Consider the following 22996-nt stretch of genomic DNA (forward strand, 5'->3'; position numbering starts at 1 on the left):
CTGACAGAGCAACGACTGACACTGCACAACCCACAGATAACAGGAAGAAGAACCACTGACAGAGCAACGACTGACACTGCACAACCCACAGATAACAGGAAGAACAACCACTGACAGAGCAACGACTGACACCGCACAACCCACAGATAACAGGAAGAACAACCACTGACAGAGCAACGACTGACACTGCACAACCCACAGATAACAGGAAGAAGAACCACTGACAGAGCAACGACTGACACTGCACAACCCACAGATAACAGAAAGAAGAACCACTGACAGAGCAACGACTGACACCGCACAACCCACAGATAACAGAAAGAAGAACCACTGACAGAGCAACGACTGACACCGCACAACCCACAGATAACAGGAAGAACAACCACTGACAGAGCAACGACTGACACCGCACAACCCACAGATAACAGGAAGAACAACCACTGACAGAGCAACGACTGACACCGCACAACCCACAGATAACAGGAAGAACAACCACTGCCAGAGCAACGACTGACACCGCACAACCCACAGATAACAGGAAGAACAACCACTGACAGAGCAACGACTGACACCGCACAACCCACAGATAACAGGAAGAACAACCACTGACAGAGCAACGACTGACACCGCACAACCCACAGATAACAGGAAGAACAACCACTGACAGAGCAACGACTGACACCGCACAACCCACAGATAACAGGAAGAACAACCACTGCCAGAGCAACGACTGACACCGCACAACCCACAGATAACAGGAAGAAGAACCACTGACAGAGCAACGACTGACACCGCACAACCCACAGATAACAGGAAGAAGGACCACTGACAGAGCAACGACTGACACCGCACAACCCACAGATAACAGGAAGAACAACCACTGGCAGAGCAACGACTGACACTGCACAACCCACAGATAACAGGAAGAAGAACCACTGCCAGAGCAACGACTGACACTGCACAACCCACAGATAACAGAAAGAAGAACCACTGCCAGAGCAACGACTGACACCGCACAACCCACATATAACAGAAAGAAGAACCACTGCCAGAGCAACGACTGACACCGCACAACCCACAGATAACAGGAAGAACAACCACTGACAGAGCAACGACTGACACTGCACAACCCACAGATAACAGAAAGAAGAACCACTGCCAGAGCAACGACTGACACCGCACAACCCACATATAACAGAAAGAAGAACCACTGCCAGAGCAACGACTGACACCGCACAACCCACAGATAACAGGAAGAAGAACCACTGACAGAGCAACGACTGACACTGCACAACCCACAGATAACAGAAAGAAGAACCACTGCCAGAGCAACGACTGACACCGCACAACCCACAGATAACAGAAAGAAGGACCACTGACAGAGCAACGACTGACACTGCACAACCCACAGATAACAGGAAGAAGAACCACTGACAGAGCAACGACTGACACTGCACAACCCACAGATAACAGGAAGAAGGACCACTGACAGAGCAACGACTGACACTACACAACCCACAGATAACAGAAAGAAGGACCACTGACAGAGCAACGACTGACACTGCACAACCCACAGATAACAGGAAGAAGAACCACTGACAGAGCAACGACTGACACTGCACAACCCACAGATAACAGGAAGAAGGACCACTGACAGAGCAACGACTGACACTGCACAACCCACAGATAACAGGAAGAACAACCACTGACAGAGCAACGACTGACACCGCACAACCCACAGATAACAGAAAGAAGAACCACTGACAGAGCAACGACTGACACTGCACAACCCACAGATAACAGGAAGAACAACCACTGACAGAGCAACGACTGACACCGCACAACCCACAGATAACAGGAAGAAGAACCACTGACAGAGCAACGACTGACACTACACAACCCACAGATAACAGAAAGAACAACCACTGACAGAGCAACGACTGACACCGCACAACCCACAGATAACAGGAAGAACAACCACTGACAGAGCAACGACTGACACTGCACAACCCACAGATAACAGAAAGAAGAACCACTGACAGAGCAACGACTGACACTGCACAACCCACAGATAACAGGAAGAACAACCACTGACAGAGCAACGACTGACACCGCACAACCCACAGATAACAGAAAGAAGAACCACTGACAGAGCAACGACTGACACCGCACAACCCACAGATAACAGAAAGAAGGACCACTGACAGAGCAACGACTGACACTGCACAACCCACAGATAACAGAAAGAAGAACCACTGACAGAGCAACGACTGACACTGCACAACCCACAGATAACAAAAAGAAGAACCACTGACAGAGCAACGACTGACACTGCACAACCCACAGATAACAGAAAGAAGAACCACTGACAGAGCAACGACTGACACTGCACAACCCACAGATAACAGAAAGAAGAACCACTGACAGAGCAACGACTGACACTGCACAACCCACAGATAACAGAAAGAAGAACCACTGACAGAGCAACGACTGACACTGCACAACCCACAGATAACAGAAAGAAGAACCACTGACAGAGCAACGACTGACACTGCACAACCCACAGATAACAGAGAGAAGAACCACTGACAGAGCAACGACTGACACTGCACAACCCACAGATAACAGAGAGAAGAACCACTGACAGAGCAACGACTGACACTGCACAACCCACAGATAACAGAGAGAAGAACCACTGACAGAGCAACGACTGACACTGCACAACCCACAGATAACAGAAAGAAGAACCACTGACAGAGCAACGACTGACACTGCACAACCCACAGATAACAGAGAGAAGAACCACTGCCAGAGCAACGACTGACACTGCACAACCCACAGATAACAGAAAGAAGAACCACTGACAGAGCAACGACTGACACTGCACAACCCACAGATAACAGAAAGAAGAACCACTGACAGAGCAACGACTGACACTGCACAACCCACAGATAACAGAGAGAAGAACCACTGACAGAGCAACGACTGACACTGCACAACCCACAGATAACAGGAAGAAGAACCACTGACAGAGCAACGACTGACACCGCACAACCCACAGATAACAGAGAGAAGAACCACTGACAGAGCAACGACTGACACTGCACAACCCACAGATAACAGAGAGAAGAACCACTGACAGAGCAACGACTGACACTGCACAACCCACAGATAACAGAAAGAAGAACCACTGACAGAGCAACGACTGACACTGCACAACCCACAGATAACAGAGAGAAGAACCACTGACAGAGCAACGACTGACACTGCACAACCCACAGATAACAGAGAGAAGAACCACTGACAGAGCAACGACTGACACTGCACAACCCACAGATAACAGAGAGAAGAACCACTGACAGAGCAACGACTGACACCGCACAACCCACAGATAACAAAGAGAACCACTGACAGAGCAACGACTGACACTGCACAACCCACAGATAACAGAGAGAAGAACCACTGACAGAGCAACGACTGACACTGCACAACCCACAGATAACAGAAAGAAGAACCACTGACAGAGCAACGACTGACACTGCACAACCCACAGATAACAGAGAGAAGAACCACTGACAGAGCAACGACTGACACCGCACAACCCACAGATAACAAAGAGAACCACTGACAGAGCAACGACTGACACTGCACAACCCACAGATAACAGAAAGAACAACCACTGACAGAGCAACGACTGACACCGCACAACCCACAGATAACAGAAAGAAGGACCACTGACAGAGCAACGACTGACACCGCACAACCCACAGATAACAGAAAGAACAACCACTGACAGAACAACGACTGACACCGCACAACCCACAGATAACAGGAAGAAGAACCACTGACAGAGCAACGACTGACACTGCACAACCCACAGATAACAGAAAGAAAAACCACTGACAGAGCAACGACTGACACTGCACAACCCACAGATAACAGAAAGAACAACCACTGACAGAACAACGACTGACACCGCACAACCCACAGATAACAGAAAGAACAACCACTGACAGAGCAACGACTGACACCGCACAACCCACAGATAACAGGAAGAAGAACCACTGACAGAGCAACGACTGACACCGCACAACCCACAGATAACAGGAAGAAGAACCACTGACAGAGCAACGACTGACACTGCACAACCCACAGATAACAGAGAGAAGGACCACTGACAGAGCAACGACTGACACCGCACAACCCACAGATAACAGAAAGAAGGACCACTGACAGAGCAACGACTGACACCGCACAACCCACAGATAACAGAAAGAAGAACCACTGACAGACCAACGACTGACACCGCACAACCCACAGATAACAGAGAGAAGAACCACTGACAGAGCAACGACTGACACCGCACAACCCACAGATAACAGAAAGAAGGACCACTGACAGAGCAACGACTGACACCGCACAACCCACAGATAACAGAAAGAAGGACCACTGACAGAGCAACGACTGACACCGCACAACCCACAGATAACAGGAAGAAGGACCACTGACAGAGCAACGACTGACACCGCACAACCCACAGATAACAGGAAGAACAACCACTGACAGAGCAACGACTGACACTGCACAACCCACAGATAACAGGAAGAAGAACCACTGACAGAGCAACGACTGACACTGCACAACCCACAGATAACAGAAAGAAGAACCACTGCCAGAGCAACGACTGACACCGCACAACCCACAGATAACAGAAAGAAGAACCACTGACAGAGCAACGACTGACACCGCACAACCCACATATAACAGAAAGAAGAACCACTGCCAGAGCAACGACTGACACCGCACAACCCACAGATAACAGGAAGAAGAACCACTGACAGAGCAACGACTGACACCGCACAACCCACAGATAACAGAAAGAAGGACCACTGACAGAGCAACGACTGACACTGCACAACCCACAGATAACAGGAAGAAGAACCACTGACAGAGCAACGACTGACACTGCACAACCCACAGATAACAGAAAGAAGGACCACTGACAGAGCAACGACTGACACTGCACAACCCACAGATAACAGAAAGAAGAACCACTGACAGAGCAACGACTGACACTGCACAACCCACAGATAACAGGAAGAACAACCACTGACAGAGCAACGACTGACACTGCACAACCCACAGATAACAGGAAGAAGAACCACTGACAGAGCAACGACTGACACTGCACAACCCACAGATAACAGGAAGAAGAACCACTGACAGAGCAACGACTGACACTGCACAACCCACAGATAACAGGAAGAACAACCACTGACAGAGCAACGACTGACACCGCACAACCCACAGATAACAGGAAGAACAACCACTGACAGAGCAACGACTGACACTGCACAACCCACAGATAACAGGAAGAAGAACCACTGCCAGAGCAACGACTGACACTGCACAACCCACAGATAACAGAAAGAAGAACCACTGCCAGAGCAACGACTGACACCGCACAACCCACATATAACAGAAAGAAGAACCACTGCCAGAGCAACGACTGACACCGCACAACCCACAGATAACAGGAAGAACAACCACTGACAGAGCAACGACTGACACCGCACAACCCACAGATAACAGGAAGAACAACCACTGACAGAGCAACGACTGACACCGCACAACCCACAGATAACAGGAAGAACAACCACTGCCAGAGCAACGACTGACACCGCACAACCCACAGATAACAGGAAGAACAACCACTGACAGAGCAACGACTGACACCGCACAACCCACAGATAACAGGAAGAACAACCACTGACAGAGCAACGACTGACACCGCACAACCCACAGATAACAGGAAGAACAACCACTGACAGAGCAACGACTGACACCGCACAACCCACAGATAACAGGAAGAACAACCACTGCCAGAGCAACGACTGACACCGCACAACCCACAGATAACAGGAAGAACAACCACTGACAGAGCAACGACTGACACCGCACAACCCACAGATAACAGGAAGAAGGACCACTGACAGAGCAACGACTGACACCGCACAACCCACAGATAACAGGAAGAACAACCACTGGCAGAGCAACGACTGACACTGCACAACCCACAGATAACAGGAAGAAGAACCACTGCCAGAGCAACGACTGACACTGCACAACCCACAGATAACAGAAAGAAGAACCACTGCCAGAGCAACGACTGACACCGCACAACCCACATATAACAGAAAGAAGAACCACTGCCAGAGCAACGACTGACACCGCACAACCCACAGATAACAGGAAGAACAACCACTGACAGAGCAACGACTGACACTGCACAACCCACAGATAACAGAAAGAAGAACCACTGCCAGAGCAACGACTGACACCGCACAACCCACATATAACAGAAAGAAGAACCACTGCCAGAGCAACGACTGACACCGCACAACCCACAGATAACAGGAAGAAGAACCACTGACAGAGCAACGACTGACACTGCACAACCCACAGATAACAGAAAGAAGAACCACTGCCAGAGCAACGACTGACACCGCACAACCCACAGATAACAGAAAGAAGGACCACTGACAGAGCAACGACTGACACTGCACAACCCACAGATAACAGGAAGAAGAACCACTGACAGAGCAACGACTGACACTGCACAACCCACAGATAACAGGAAGAAGGACCACTGACAGAGCAACGACTGACACTACACAACCCACAGATAACAGAAAGAAGGACCACTGACAGAGCAACGACTGACACTGCACAACCCACAGATAACAGGAAGAAGAACCACTGACAGAGCAACGACTGACACTGCACAACCCACAGATAACAGGAAGAAGGACCACTGACAGAGCAACGACTGACACTGCACAACCCACAGATAACAGGAAGAACAACCACTGACAGAGCAACGACTGACACCGCACAACCCACAGATAACAGAAAGAAGAACCACTGACAGAGCAACGACTGACACTGCACAACCCACAGATAACAGGAAGAACAACCACTGACAGAGCAACGACTGACACCGCACAACCCACAGATAACAGGAAGAAGAACCACTGACAGAGCAACGACTGACACTACACAACCCACAGATAACAGAAAGAACAACCACTGACAGAGCAACGACTGACACCGCACAACCCACAGATAACAGGAAGAAGAACCACTGACAGAGCAACGACTGACACTGCACAACCCACAGATAACAGAAAGAAGAACCACTGACAGAGCAACGACTGACACTGCACAACCCACAGATAACAGGAAGAACAACCACTGACAGAGCAACGACTGACACCGCACAACCCACAGATAACAGAAAGAAGAACCACTGACAGAGCAACGACTGACACTGCACAACCCACAGATAACAGAAAGAAGGACCACTGACAGAGCAACGACTGACACCGCACAACCCACAGATAACAGGAAGAAGAACCACTGACAGAGCAACGACTGACACTGCACAACCCACAGATAACAGAAAGAAGGACCACTGACAGAGCAACGACTGACACTGCACAACCCACAGATAACAGAAAGAAGAACCACTGACAGAGCAACGACTGACACCGCACAACCCACAGATAACAGAAAGAAGGACCACTGACAGAGCAACGACTGACACTGCACAACCCACAGATAACAGAAAGAAGAACCACTGACAGAGCAACGACTGACACTGCACAACCCACAGATAACAGAAAGAAGAACCACTGACAGAGCAACGACTGACACTGCACAACCCACAGATAACAGAAAGAAGAACCACTGACAGAGCAACGACTGACACTGCACAACCCACAGATAACAGAAAGAAGAACCACTGACAGAGCAACGACTGACACTGCACAACCCACAGATAACAGAAAGAAGAACCACTGACAGAGCAACGACTGACACTGCACAACCCACAGATAACAGAAAGAAGAACCACTGACAGAGCAACGACTGACACTGCACAACCCACAGATAACAGAGAGAAGAACCACTGACAGAGCAACGACTGACACTGCACAACCCACAGATAACAGAGAGAAGAACCACTGACAGAGCAACGACTGACACTGCACAACCCACAGATAACAGAGAGAAGAACCACTGACAGAGCAACGACTGACACTGCACAACCCACAGATAACAGAGAGAAGAACCACTGACAGAGCAACGACTGACACTGCACAACCCACAGATAACAGAGAGAAGAACCACTGACAGAGCAACGACTGACACTGCACAACCCACAGATAACAGAAAGAAGAACCACTGACAGAGCAACGACTGACACTGCACAACCCACAGATAACAGAAAGAAGAACCACTGACAGAGCAACGACTGACACTGCACAACCCACAGATAACAGAGAGAAGAACCACTGACAGAGCAACGACTGACACTGCACAACCCACAGATAACAGGAAGAAGAACCACTGACAGAGCAACGACTGACACCGCACAACCCACAGATAACAGAGAGAAGAACCACTGACAGAGCAACGACTGACACTGCACAACCCACAGATAACAGAGAGAAGAACCACTGACAGAGCAACGACTGACACTGCACAACCCACAGATAACAGAAAGAAGAACCACTGACAGAGCAACGACTGACACTGCACAACCCACAGATAACAGAGAGAAGAACCACTGACAGAGCAACGACTGACACTGCACAACCCACAGATAACAGAGAGAAGAACCACTGACAGAGCAACGACTGACACTGCACAACCCACAGATAACAGAGAGAAGAACCACTGACAGAGCAACGACTGACACCGCACAACCCACAGATAACAGAGAGAAGAACCACTGACAGAGCAACGACTGACACTGCACAACCCACAGATAACAGAGAGAAGAACCACTGACAGAGCAACGACTGACACTGCACAACCCACAGATAACAGAAAGAAGAACCACTGACAGAGCAACGACTGACACTGCACAACCCACAGATAACAGAGAGAAGAACCACTGACAGAGCAACGACTGACACCGCACAACCCACAGATAACAGAGAGAAGAACCACTGACAGAGCAACGACTGACACTGCACAACCCACAGATAACAGAGAGAAGAACCACTGACAGAGCAACGACTGACACTGCACAACCCACAGATAACAGAGAGAAGAACCACTGACAGAGCAACGACTGACACCGCACAACCCACAGATAACAGAGAGAAGAACCACTGACAGAGCAACGACTGACACTGCACAACCCACAGATAACAGAGAGAAGAACCACTGACAGAGCAACGACTGACACTGCACAACCCACAGATAACAGAGAGAAGAACCACTGACAGAGCAACGACTGACACCGCACAACCCACAGATAACAGGAAGAAGAACCACTGACAGAGCAACGACTGACACTGCACAACCCACAGATAACAGAGAGAAGAACCACTGACAGAGCAACGACTGACACTGCACAACCCACAGATAACAGAAAGAACAACCACTGACAGAGCAACGACTGACACCGCACAACCCACAGATAACAGGAAGAAGGACCACTGACAGAGCAACGACTGACACTGCACAACCCACATATAACAGAAAGAACAACCACTGACAGAGCAACGACTGACACCGCACAACCCACAGATAACAGGAAGAAGAACCACTGACAGAGCAACGACTGACACTGCACAACCCACAGATAACAGAAAGAAAAACCACTGACAGAGCAACGACTGACACCGCACAACCCACAGATAACAGAAAGAACAACCACTGACAGAGCAACGACTGACACCGCACAACCCACAGATAACAGAAAGAACAACCACTGACAGAACAACGACTGACACCGCACAACCCACAGATAACAGGAAGAAGAACCACTGACAGACCAACGACTGACACCGCACAACCCACAGATAACAGGAAGAAGAACCACTGACAGAGCAACGACTGACACTGCACAACCCACAGATAACAGAAAGAAGAACCACTGACAGAGCAACGACTGACACCGCACAACCCACAGATAACAGGAAGAAGAACCACTGACAGAGCAACGACTGACACTGCACAACCCACAGATAACAGGAAGAAGAACCACTGACAGAGCAACGACTGACACTGCACAACCCACAGATAACAGAGAGAAGAACCACTGACAGAGCAACGACTGACACTGCACAACCCACAGATAACAGAGAGAAGAACCACTGACAGAGCAACGACTGACACTGCACAACCCACAGATAACAGAGAGAAGAACCACTGACAGAGCAACGACTGACACTGCACAACCCACAGATAACAGAGAGAAGAACCACTGACAGAGCAACGACTGACACTGCACAACCCACAGATAACAGAAAGAAGAACCACTGACAGAGCAACGACTGACACTGCACAACCCACAGATAACAGGAAGAAGAACCACTGACAGAGCAACGACTGACACTGCACAACCCACAGATAACAGAAAGAAGAACCACTGACAGAGCAACGACTGACACTGCACAACCCACAGATAACAGAGAGAAGAACCACTGACAGAGCAACGACTGACACTGCACAACCCACAGATAACAGAGAGAAGAACCACTGACAGAGCAACGACTGACACTGCACAACCCACAGATAACAGAAAGAAGAACCACTGACAGAGCAACGACTGACACTGCACAACCCACAGATAACAGAGAGAAGAACCACTGACAGAGCAACGACTGACACTGCACAACCCACAGATAACAGAAAGAACAACCACTGACAGAGCAACGACTGACACCGTACAACCCACAGATAACAGGAAGAAGGACCACTGACAGAGCAACGACTGACACTGCACAACCCACAGATAACAGAAAGAACAACCACTGACAGAGCAACGACTGACACCGCACAACCCACAGATAACAGGAAGAAGAACCACTGACAGAGCAACGACTGACACTGCACAACCCACAGATAACAGAAAGAAAAACCACTGACAGAGCAACGACTGACACTGCACAACCCACAGATAACAGAAAGAACAACCACTGACAGAGCAACGACTGACACCGCACAACCCACAGATAACAGAAAGAACAACCACTGACAGAGCAACGACTGACACCGCACAACCCACAGATAACAGGAAGAAGAACCACTGACAGAGCAACGACTGACACCGCACAACCCACAGATAACAGGAAGAAGAACCACTGACAGAGCAACGACTGACACTGCACAACCCACAGATAACAGAGAGAAGGACCACTGACAGAGCAACGACTGACACCGCACAACCCACAGATAACAGAAAGAAGGACCACTGACAGAGCAACGACTGACACCGCACAACCCACAGATAACAGGAAGAAGGACCACTGACAGAGCAACGACTGACACCGCACAACCCACAGATAACAGAGAGAAGAACCACTGACAGAGCAACGACTGACACCGCACAACCCACAGATAACAGAAAGAAGGACCACTGACAGAGCAACGACTGACACCGCACAACCCACAGATAACAGAAAGAAGGACCACTGACAGAGCAACGACTGACACCGCACAACCCACAGATAACAGGAAGAAGGACCACTGACAGAGCAACGACTGACACCGCACAACCCACAGATAACAGAGAGAAGAACCACTGACAGAGCAACGACTGACACCGCACAACCCACAGATAACAGAAAGAAGAACCACTGACAGAGCAACGACTGACACCGCACAACCCACAGATAACAGAAAGAAGGACCACTGACAGAGCAACGACTGACACCGCACAACCCACAGATAACAGGAAGAAGGACCACTGACAGAGCAACGACTGACACCGCACAACCCACAGATAACAGAGAGAAGAACCACTGACAGAGCAACGACTGACACCGCACAACCCACAGATAACAGAAAGAAGAACCACTGCCAGAGCAACGACTGACACTGCACAACCCACAGATAACAGGAAGAAGGACCACTGACAGAGCAACGACTGACACAGCACAACCCACAGATAACAGAAAGAAGAACCACTGCCAGAGCAACGACTGACACTACACAACCCACAGATAACAGAAAGAAGAACCCCTGACAGAGCAACGACTGACACTGCACAACCCACAGATAACAGAAAGAAGAACCTCTGACAGAGCAACGACTGACACTGCACAACCCACAGATAACAGAAAGAAGAACCTCTGACAGAGCAACGACTGACACTGCACAACCCACAGATAACAGAAAGAAGAACCTCTGACAGAGCAACGACTGACACTGCACAACCCACAGATAACAGAAAGAAGAACCACTGACAGAGCAACGACTGACACTGCACAACCCACAGATAACAGAAAGAAGAACCTCTGACAGAGCAACGACTGACACTGCACAACCCACAGATAACAGGAAGAAGAACCACTGACAGAGCAACGACTGACACTGCACAACCCACAGATAACAGAGAGAAGGACCCCTGACAGAGCAACGACTGACACCGCACAACCCACAGATAACAGGAAGAAGAACCACTGACAGAGCAACGACTGACACTGCACAACCCACAGATAACAGGAAGAAGGACCACTGACAGAGCAACGACTGACACTGCACAACCCACAGATAACAGGAAGAAGGACCACTGACAGAGCAACGACTGACACCGCACAACCCACAGATAACAGAAAGAAGGACCACTGACAGAGCAACGACTGACACTGCACAACCCACAGATAACAGAAAGAAGGACCACTGACAGAGCAACGACTGACACTGCACAACCCACAGATAACAGGAAGAAGAACCACTGACAGAGCAACGACTGACACCGCACAACCCACAGATACCAGAGTCAGGCCTTTACTGAACATAACTCATACGGGTTAGTCATAAACAAGGAAAGATTATTTTTAAAACGGTTAATTGTAGACACAACGAAACATTTACATTTCTTTCTTTATTTGGTGTTTAACGTCGTTTTCAACCACGAAGGTTATATCGCGACGCGGAAAGGGGGAAAGATGGGATAGAGCCACTTGTTAATTGTTTCTTGTTCACAAAAGCACTAATAAAAAAATTGCTCCAGGGGCTTTCAACGTAGTACATGTATTGTTATGATGGATAGTACCCATTATCTTTCGCGCGCAGTGTTGTTGTTGTGGCTGTTGTTGTTGTTGTTTGTGAATGTCCGTGTATAAATGTAATTAGAGTAGTCCCTCTCTGGGCGAGGGGTGGTTGGAAATACAATCGTTTGTAATGCTTGTGCCACATCCCTCATACAATAAAAATCGATTTAATTTGATTTGTATAATAGAGGAACACAGTCATACTCACACAAGACCTCGACAATTTCCAGCAAGGAAGTTGTCTCCACCCCATTGGTCCCCTCACAGACATACGTCCCCTTGTCCGTCACCTGCGTTCTCGCCCTTTCCAGTACGGAGTGCCCGCCAATCTGCACCACTCCTGACGTCACTTCCGTCCGCGTGCCATTGGGCGCCACGTGGTACCACGTAATGGCGGGGGGCGGTTTGTTCTCAAAGCGACACTCCAGTTGTAGGTGTTGTCCCTCCGTCACTGTGATGTTGGTGGGTTGTGCAGCCACGATGAGGTGCTCTGGGAACAAATCAATCAATTAATGAATGAACAAGAGGCGAAGCCATCAAGGCTCACGTAAGAAATCGACAAACAGTAACACAAACTCAATCACTCCGTCACACATACACACACACACACACACACACACACACACACACACACACACACACAGTACACACACACACACACAGAATGAGCATAGGTGAAACTGTGCAAGAAAGCGAGACACTAGATCTAGATCTGTCTGTCTGCTTACAGGGACACGACTGTCAACTAGTCTCGGCCCGCTCAAAATAATAATGACCGAGACTTTCAGTACTTCCTTCGCGTGACGTCTAACCCTCTTTCGTCATAATGTGACGTCAATGTAATGTGACGTCTTCAAATGTTAGAGTTTCTACCACAGACATACACACGCACGCACGTACATACGCACATACGCACGCACGCACGCGCGCACGCACGCACGCACGCACAGACAGACAAAGTTACGATCGCATAGGCTACACTTACGTGAGCCAAAAAGGCATTAGGTAAGTATAACAAAAGGGATCCAAGTCAACCAAAAGTGGGAGGGGTTGCGTGGGAGGGATTGCGTGAGTGAGTGATTGAGTCAATGAGTGAGAGAGTGAGTGAGGGAGGGAAGGAGAGAAGGACGGAGGGAGTAGCCTAAATGAGCGAGTCAGTCAGTGAGTCAGTCAGTGAGTGCGTGCGTAGGTGAATACGAGTAACTGCTCGAGTGAGCGAGCGAGCGAGTGAGTGAGGGAGTGAGTGAGTGAGATGTTGACAGGGGTTTTGCAGCAAGTTAATCAATACATGCAGGGGAAGGAAGGAAGGACGGAAGGAAGGAAGGAATGAATGAAGGAAAGAAGGGAGGAAGGAATGAAGGAAGGAATGAAGGAAGGAAAGAAGGAAAGAAGGAAAGAAGGATGGAATGAAGGAATGAAGGAAGGAAGGAAGGAAGGAAGGAAAGAAGGAAGGAAGGAAGGAAGGAAGGAATGAAGGAACGAAGGAAGGAAGGAAGGAATGAAGGAAGGAAGGAAGGAAGGAATGAAGGTAGGAATGAAGGAAGGAAAGAATAAAGGAAGGAAGGAAGGAAGGAAGGAAGGAATGAAAGAAGGAAGGAAGGAAGGAATGAAGGAAGGAATGAAGGAAGGAAAGAAGGAAGGAAGGAAGGAAGGAAGGAAGGAAGGAAGGAAGGAATGAAGGAAAGAAGGAAGGAATGAAGGAAAGAAGGAAGGAAGGAAGGAAGGAAGGAAGGAAGGCATGAAGGAATGAAGGAAGGAAGGAAGGAAGGAAGGAAGGAAGGAGGGAAGGAAGGAAGGAAGGAAGGAAGGAAGGAAGGAGGGAAGGAAGGAAGGAAGGAAAAGGAAGGAAGGAAGGAAGGAAGGAAGGAAGGAAGGAAAGAAGGAAGGAAGGAAGGAAGGAAGGAAGGAAGGAAGGGAGGAATGAATGAATGAAGGAAGGAAGGAAGGAAGGAAGGAAGGAATGAAGGAAGGAAGTAAGGAATGAAGGAAGGAAGAAAGGAATGAAGGAAGGAAGGAAGGAAGGAAGAAAGGAAGGAAGGAATGAAGGAAGGAAGGAAGAAAGGAAGGAAGGAAGGAATGAAGGAAGGAAGGAAGGAAAGAAGGAATGAAGGAAGGAAGGAAGGAAGGAATGAAGGAAGGAAGGAAGGAAGGAAGGAAGGAAGGAAGGAAGGAAGGAAGGAAGGAAGGAAGGAAGGAACGAACGAAGGAAGGAAGGAAGGAAGGAAAGAAGGAAAGAAGGATGGAATGAAGGAATGAAGGAAGGAAGGAAGGGAGTAAATGAGCGAGTCAGTCAGTCAGTCAGTCAGTGAGTGCGTGCGTAGGTGAATACGAGTAACTGCTCGAGTGAGCGAGCGAGCGAGTGAGTGAGGGAGTGAGTGAGTGAGGGAGTGAGTGAGTGAGATGTTGACAGGGGTTTTGCAGCAAGTTAATCAATACATGCAGGGGAAGGCAGGAAAGACGGAAGGAAGGAAGGAAGGAAGGAAGGAAGGAAGGAAGGAGGGAAGGAAGGAATGAAGGAAGGAAGGAATGAATGAAGGAAGGAAGGATTAAATGAAGGAATGAATGAACGAATGAATGAGTAAAGGAAGGAAGGAAGGAAGGAAGGAAGGAAGACAGGAACGAATGAATGAGTGAAGGAAAGAATGAAGGGAGGATAAAAGGAAGGAAGGAAGGAAGGAAGGAAGGAAAGAAGGAATGAAGGAAGGAAGGAAGGAAGGAAGGAAGGAAGGAAGGAATGAATGAAGGAAAGAAGGAAGGAAGGAATAAAGGAAAGAAGGAAGGAAACAAGGAGGAATGAATGAAGGAAGGAATGAAGGAACGAAGGAAGGAAGGAATGAATGAAGGAAAGAAGGGAGGAAGGAATAAAGGAAGGAAGGAAGGAAACAAGGAGGAATGAATGAAGGAAGGAAGGAAGGAAGGAATGAAGGAAGGAATGAAGGAAGGAATGAATGAAGGAATGAAAGAAGGAAGGAAGGAATGAAGGAAGGAAGGAAGGAATGAAGGAAGGAAGGAAGGAAGGAAGGAAGGAAGGAAGGAATGAAGGAAGGAAGGAAGGGAAGGAAGGAAGGAAGGAAGGAATGAAGGAAGGAAGGAAGGAAGGGAATGAAGGAAGGAAGGAAGGAAGGAATGAAGGAACGAAGGAAGGAAGGAATGAATGAAGGAAAGAAGGGAGGAAGGAATGAAGGAAGGAATGAAGGAAGGAAAGAAGGAAAGAAGGAAAGAAGGAAGGAAACAAGGAGGAATGAATGAAGGAAGGAATGAAGGAACGAAGGAAGGAAGGAATGAATGAAGGAAAGAAGGGAGGAAGGAATGAATGAAGGAAGGAAGGAAGGAAGGGAATGAAGGAAGGAAGGAAGGAAGGAAGGAAGGAAGGAAGGAAGGGAATGAAGGAAGGAAGGAAGGAAGGAAGGAAGGAAGGAAGGAAGGAAGGAAAGACGGAAGGAAGGACGGAAGTTTTGGTGTTGGCAGGTTGGGCTGCAACGATCACGTGTTACAGAGAATTGAATTAATCAATGTAAAACTAAACTAAACTAATGAAGCAAGGACGCAAAGAAGGAAGTTGTGATGCACACCCACAACAACAGCGAACACGTTATGGCCAAAGAGCATATCGAAGAAGCCAAAACCACCACTGTCGTCGCACCCTCATACACACTCACGCAGAACATGGATGTCGAAGATTTTCTCAGACGTTCCCAAAGCGTTGGTCGCGCTGCACGTGATTTGACCGTTGTCCGACAGCTTGGTGTCAGAGATCACAAGGTCATGCCCTCTGATCTGGAATCGACCGTCACGCAGCGTGTCACGTGGCCCCCACGTGACTGTGGCTGGCGGGAAACTCTGCGCTCCGCAGGTCAAGGCCACGGACTGGTTTTCTCGTAGAGTCACCTGTTCCGTGGCTGTGGTGAACTTGGGTTTGCCTGGCATGAAGATAAATAAGTTGCATGAGACTCTTTCAAAACATTTAGTCAATTTGTCGTCCTTTAACTAATAGATCGAACAACTCAGATCGTAGCGTCAACTGTTCTGTGGCCGTGGTGAACTTGGGTTTGCCTGGCACGTAAATAAATAAGTCGCACCAAGCATGTTTAAAATCACGTAGTTAAACTGTCGTCCTTTAACTAATAGATCTATACATCGCATATATTAGCGTCACCTCATGTGTGGCCGTGGTAAACTTTGGTTTGGTTCACGAAAATACATAAGTCGCATGAAGAAATCGAAAATCAATAGATGGACACTGGCAATCCCAGATCAGAGCGTAACCTGTTCTGTGGCCGTGGTAAACTAGTACTTGGGTTTGCCTGGCACGTAAAGAAATAATTAACGTCGCGTGAAGAAAATTAATCTTAAATCATTTAGTCAACCTGTCGGCCTTCGACTAATAGATCGACACTGAAAATGTCAGGTCGTAGCGCCACCTGTTCTGTGGCCGTGGTGAACTTGGGTTTGCCTGGCGCAAGAAGAAATAAGTAGCGTGAAGATATATGTCAAACGATTAGATCAATCTGTCCGCCATACAGACTAACATCACGGGCAGAAACACAGACAGACACACACACACACACACACACACACACGCACCTAAAGTGTGGATGGTTACCTAAGAGGCGGCACTGGGTGCAGTGCCTTTCTAGTGCACTTGCACTACAACAGCACTGGGTGCAGTACTCGCTCCGGCATCGAAGAATTTTGCACTAAAAAATGCACAAAATTTGACCTATTTCGTCGCCTATAGAGGACGGAAAGAATGTCATTTTGAACATTGTTATGACATTCTTTCCGTCAAAAAAGTCAATTTAACGGTGTTAAATGAAGCGACCATCCACACATTTATGGTTGCCATCCAGAGTTTAGGTTGCCATCCACGTGTGGATGGTTGCGTTATGGTGATTTAGGCAACCAAACCTGTGGAAACGGGGGTACACACACACACACACACATACATACACACACACACACACACACATACACACACACACACACATACACACACACATACACACACACACATAGGTGGTTTTACAGTCATTTGGGGTCGGCTGTGTATCAAAATGCCATCTTGCTCAAAACACAGGCATTTGGGGTCTCTTTTGTTTTACGTGTTAGAAAGTTTCTTAAAACTTCAATGAGCGTTAAATGCCATTTTAAAGTGTGAAAACTCATTTCAGGAGGTTATTACATAAAATGCAACCTCCAGCGTGATTTTTAGAAAAACAGGCATTTGGGGACGATGTTTGCTGTACAGCAGTGAAATGGGGACGTATGTGTACACAAAGTGCAGAGCTAGAATTACGTTATCGGTGCTATGAATGTTTTAGGTGTTAGAAAGTTTGTTAAAACTTCAATGAGCGTTAAATGCCATTCTAAAGTGTCAAAACTCATTTCAGGAGGTTATTACATAAAATGCAACCTCCAGCGTGATTTTTTAGAAACAAACAGGTATTTGGGGACGATGTTTGCTGTACAGCAGTGAAATGGGGACGTCGAAAAGTGCAGAGCTCCCGCAGAGCTATATGAATGGTTTCATCACATACATGGCGCGAGGCGACATATGTTGTGAAACATTTTACAAAACACGTTTTTGCGCCCGATATTTTCTTGTCATCTCCAAAGTCAAGGGACAAACACGAAATTCCTTGACTTTTGGGGTAGCGCGACTCTGTTAATTTTAAGAATTAAAAAAAAAAAAATTCATTACTAGGATGTCCCATCGTTGGGAAATTCCGGTCGCTTCCTCCGAGTGGAAAGCTAGCAGTGACAGAGTCGCACTACCCCAAGTCAAGGGATCTATTAGTCCTGTTTCGCCGTTATCCCAATTCGCCCAATCCCATTTTGGCGACATTTCTCAGGCCAAGTGTCATTTTAGCACCATATCATGTACCATTAGCTCCACATCCCATTTTGGCGCAATCCCGTTTCGCCGTTAGCCCATTTCGCCCCCATCCCATTTTTGCGACATTTTACAGGCCAAGTGTCATTTTACCACCATGTCATGTACCATTAGCTCCACGTCCCATTTTGGCGCAATCCCGTTTGGCCGTTATCCCATTTTGCCCCCATCCCATTTTTGCGACATTTCATAGGCCATGTGTCATTTTACCACCGTGTCAAACCACTAGCGCCACATTCCATTTTGTCGCCATGCCGTTTTGCCGTCATCCCATTTTGCCGCCATCTCTATTTCGCGGCATTTTGGATTGTGGCAAAAATGGAATTTGGCGTAAACGGAATGTCTTCCTAGTTGAATAACGCAGTATAGTAGTATAGTGAGGCTTGGCAAGAAGAATAAATAAAAAATGTGATGGCGGCCAAATGGGATGGTGTCAAAATGGGATGACGCGCTATTGTTATGACACGGTAGTAAAATGACGCTTGGCTTGTGAAATGTCGCGACAATGGGATGGGGGATAAATGGAATACGGTGAAACGGCATGGCGGCCAAATGGGATATGGTGTCAAAATGGGATGTCGCGCTTTTGTTATGACATGTTAGTAAAATGCCCTGTCACGTAGTCTCAATCCAAATTGGAAATCCATAGCATCATCATTATAATCATCCTCATCTCATTAATCATTCAAAATTATAAATTTTATAAAATGACGCTTGGCTTGTGAAATGTCGCGAAAATGGGATGGGGCAAAAAATGGGACGGCGGCAAAAATGGGATTGCACCAAAATGGGATGTGGATCAGCCACTAGATTGCCAATTTTAAAGTCTTAGGTATGACCCGGTGTGACGTTTTTATCTTTCGCCGTGTTGATATTTCGATTTTCGGCCTCGTTGATCTAGTATAAACTCTACACTGAACAAAAAAAAACACCCTTCGATAGTACTGATGAGCGACCTTGTGTACCTTACATTCATGGGGCCAAATTTGTCCAACCAATTATTTTATTTAACTTAGAAATTTGATTCATCCTAAAATGTTTCCCTTCTTACTCAAGGGACGTAACCACTCGGTACACGTTTTCGAAGAATTCGATTTTGGGAGTGAAATCTATTTAATTTCACAACCAATTTTCTTCACATGCAAGAAACTGACATGCTTTTCGTCCATAAATAATTTCCCTTCTTAATTTTACCAGGAAACAACATTTCAGTCTCGAGTAAATATCGAGGGGGAAATATGTACACAGGCGAAAGATGAAATCGTGACACCGGCCGAGGTTCGAACCCACGACCTCCCGATCACGGGGCGGACGCCTTACCACTAGGCTAACCGTGCCGGTTTACCCTTGAGTGACAGACGGACAGACAAAAGAATATACAGACAGACCGTAATTAACACAAACACACACACTCAGCAGAGCAAAGCGGTATGACACACACACTCAGCAGAGCAAGGCAGTATAACACAAACACTGAGTCTGATTTATGAGAATGAGAATGAGGGAGAGAGAATTGTATTGAATTGAATTGAATTAAATTAAATTGAATTGAATTGATCTTTATCGTAACACTAACAGAATAAGAAATGCTAAAATGCTCTTTTTTCATCCCGCAGACAGTCAAAATTCAAAAACAAGGAAAGAGATAGAAATAAAAGGAACAGTTATGACAGCTTTACAGACAGACAGACAGACAGACAGACAGACAGACAGACAGACAGACAGACAGACAGACAGACAGAAAGAGAGACAAAAAAGAAACAAACAGACAGACAGACAAAGAGAGAGAGAGAGCCAGAGAAAGAGAGAGACAGAGAAACAGAGACATAGAGAGAAAGATAAACAGACACACAGACACCGACAGAAAAGTTGTGTGAAGAGCAGCTCAGCTGCTCTGCAGAATTTGTCTTACATTTTGGAAAGTTTTCTGACGATTTGGACGTGAAAACGAGACTGAACCCATGCAATAATTTTTTTCAAAACTGCTCCGAAACTATCCCAAAATCAAGTAATTAAATGACATGTTGTTACTGTACGATAACTAAGTCTTTCAATCAATCAATCAATATGAGGCTTATATCGCGCGTATTCCGTGGGTACAGTTCTAAGCGCAGGGATTTATTTATTTTTTATTTTATTTTTATTTTATGCAATTTATATCGCGCACATATTCAAGGCGCAGGGATTTATTTATGCCGTGTGAGATGGAATTTTTTTTACACAATACATCACGCATTCACATATTTTATATATGCCCAGACAATTTTGCCAGGAAAGACCCTTTTGTCAATCGTAGGATCTTTAACGTGCACACCCCAATGTAGTGTACACGAAGGGACCTCGGTTTTTCGTCTCATCCGAAAGACTAGCACTTGAACCCACCACCTAGGTTAGGAAAGGGGAGAGAAAATTGCTAACGCCCTGACCCAGGGTCGAACTCGCAACCTCTCGCTTCCGAGCGCAAGTGCGTTACCACTCGGCCACCCACCCTAACCCTAACTAAGTCTTTCCGATTTATTGTCATTCTAACTTGTTTTATCACACTCGGAAAATATCACACGCAAAATACTATCAATCAATCAATCAATCAATATGAGGCTTATATCGCGCGTATTCCGTGGGTACAGTTCTAAGCGCAGGGATTTATTTATCATTTTTTTTTATCTTTTTCATTTTTTATTTTATGCATGCAATTTATATCGCGCACATATTCAAGGCGCAGGGATTTATTTATTCCGTGTGAGATGGATTTGTTTTTTTACACAATACATCACGCATTCACATCGGCCAGCAGATCGCAGCCATTTCGGCGCATATCCTACTTTTCACGGCCTATTATTCCAAGTCACACGGGTATTTTGGTGGACATTTTTATATATGCCTATACAATTTTGCCAGGAAAGACCCTTTTGTCAATCGTGGGATCTTTAACGTGCACACCCCAATGTAGTGTACACGATACTAGCGAAATTATTATTTTTTTTGTTTGTTCTATAAATGTGACATGCTTTAGGCTGTTATATACTACATTATAACCGAGATGATGTTTTTAGATCCACAGATTTAGGTCGAAAATATGATAGTTTTTCTGAGATGGTGCAGACAACGTTAACCCTCATATAAATTAAATGTATTCCATGGTGGAATCCTGCTTGCACAATCTAATCTATTCAATCTAACCTAATCATAGGCACAATCAATAGAATCAAAATCCCTCACTTATATTTTCTTGCCTTTCTGCTATTCCTCCCGTCTGAGAAAGATCACCAAAGTCATCAAAATCAGGTATTTACCACTGTATGCAACAAGTTTCACAAACTCGAATTATCTCTCTTGCAAACTGACAGATTTAACACCCGCACCATATGATGTCTGACCGGACAATTGCTAATTTGTAAAAAAAAAAGGGGGTCCTTTACGTCCTCACAGGAAATTTTCCTTTTAGGGACATGAGTTGATGATACGCTAAAAGAAGAAAAGGAGGGAAAGAAAAGGGCAAGACCAAGCAATCCCGACCGTGATAGGACCCCGGCCCCGCTCTCCATGAATAAGGGAGGGGGGTGGGGCAATGAGAAATATACTCGGGGATAATTTTTCCTTTATATGCGTTGACTTCCTAGGGGAAGGACCATTAAAAACATGGATTTTTAATTCAATTTTAGTTTCGTTAAGAAAAAGATAAAACTCAGGACCACCTGTTAGAAGGTTTAAAAGTGACAACATTGTGAGAAAAATATAAAGAACATGCGCAAAACGTAATACTGATCTTCTATAGGGTAGTAACATTTGGATACATCATTTCATTGACGCACGCATGAGTTGCTATGCGGCATTTGTTAATTTTAAATAGGATAAAAAGATCTATCTGCGTTGTCCGTCGACCTCCCCGCCACTACAATAGTCGCAGGGGAGGCGACGTCACATTAGCAGTATTAACTGAGAGAGGAAACAGCTATCCTCTCGTTTATATAATCATGTTTTTATGTTTATTGTGTAATCCGAAAACAGGAGTTTAAAACCATCAGGAAAA

General features: G+C 46.7%; 1 protein-coding gene across 1 annotated transcript in view; it reads right to left on the minus strand.

The window, feature by feature from the left end:
* Positions 1 to 17000, minus strand: part of LOC138957289 (neurofascin-like) — a 43052-nt gene extending 26052 nt beyond the window's left edge. Inside the window, exons 1-2 of the mRNA XM_070328424.1 lie at positions 16733 to 17000; positions 13282 to 13563 (exon numbers count right to left, since the gene is read on the minus strand). Coding sequence (XP_070184525.1) covers positions 13282 to 13563; positions 16733 to 17000 — 550 coding nt within the window. The remainder of the gene's footprint in view (positions 1 to 13281; positions 13564 to 16732) is intronic.
* Positions 17001 to 22996: the final 5996 nt, after the last annotated feature.

The sequence above is a fragment of the Littorina saxatilis genome, unplaced genomic scaffold (assembly GCF_037325665.1).
Source record: "Littorina saxatilis isolate snail1 unplaced genomic scaffold, US_GU_Lsax_2.0 scaffold_448, whole genome shotgun sequence".
NCBI classification, from domain to species: Eukaryota; Metazoa; Mollusca; class Gastropoda; order Littorinimorpha; family Littorinidae; genus Littorina; species Littorina saxatilis.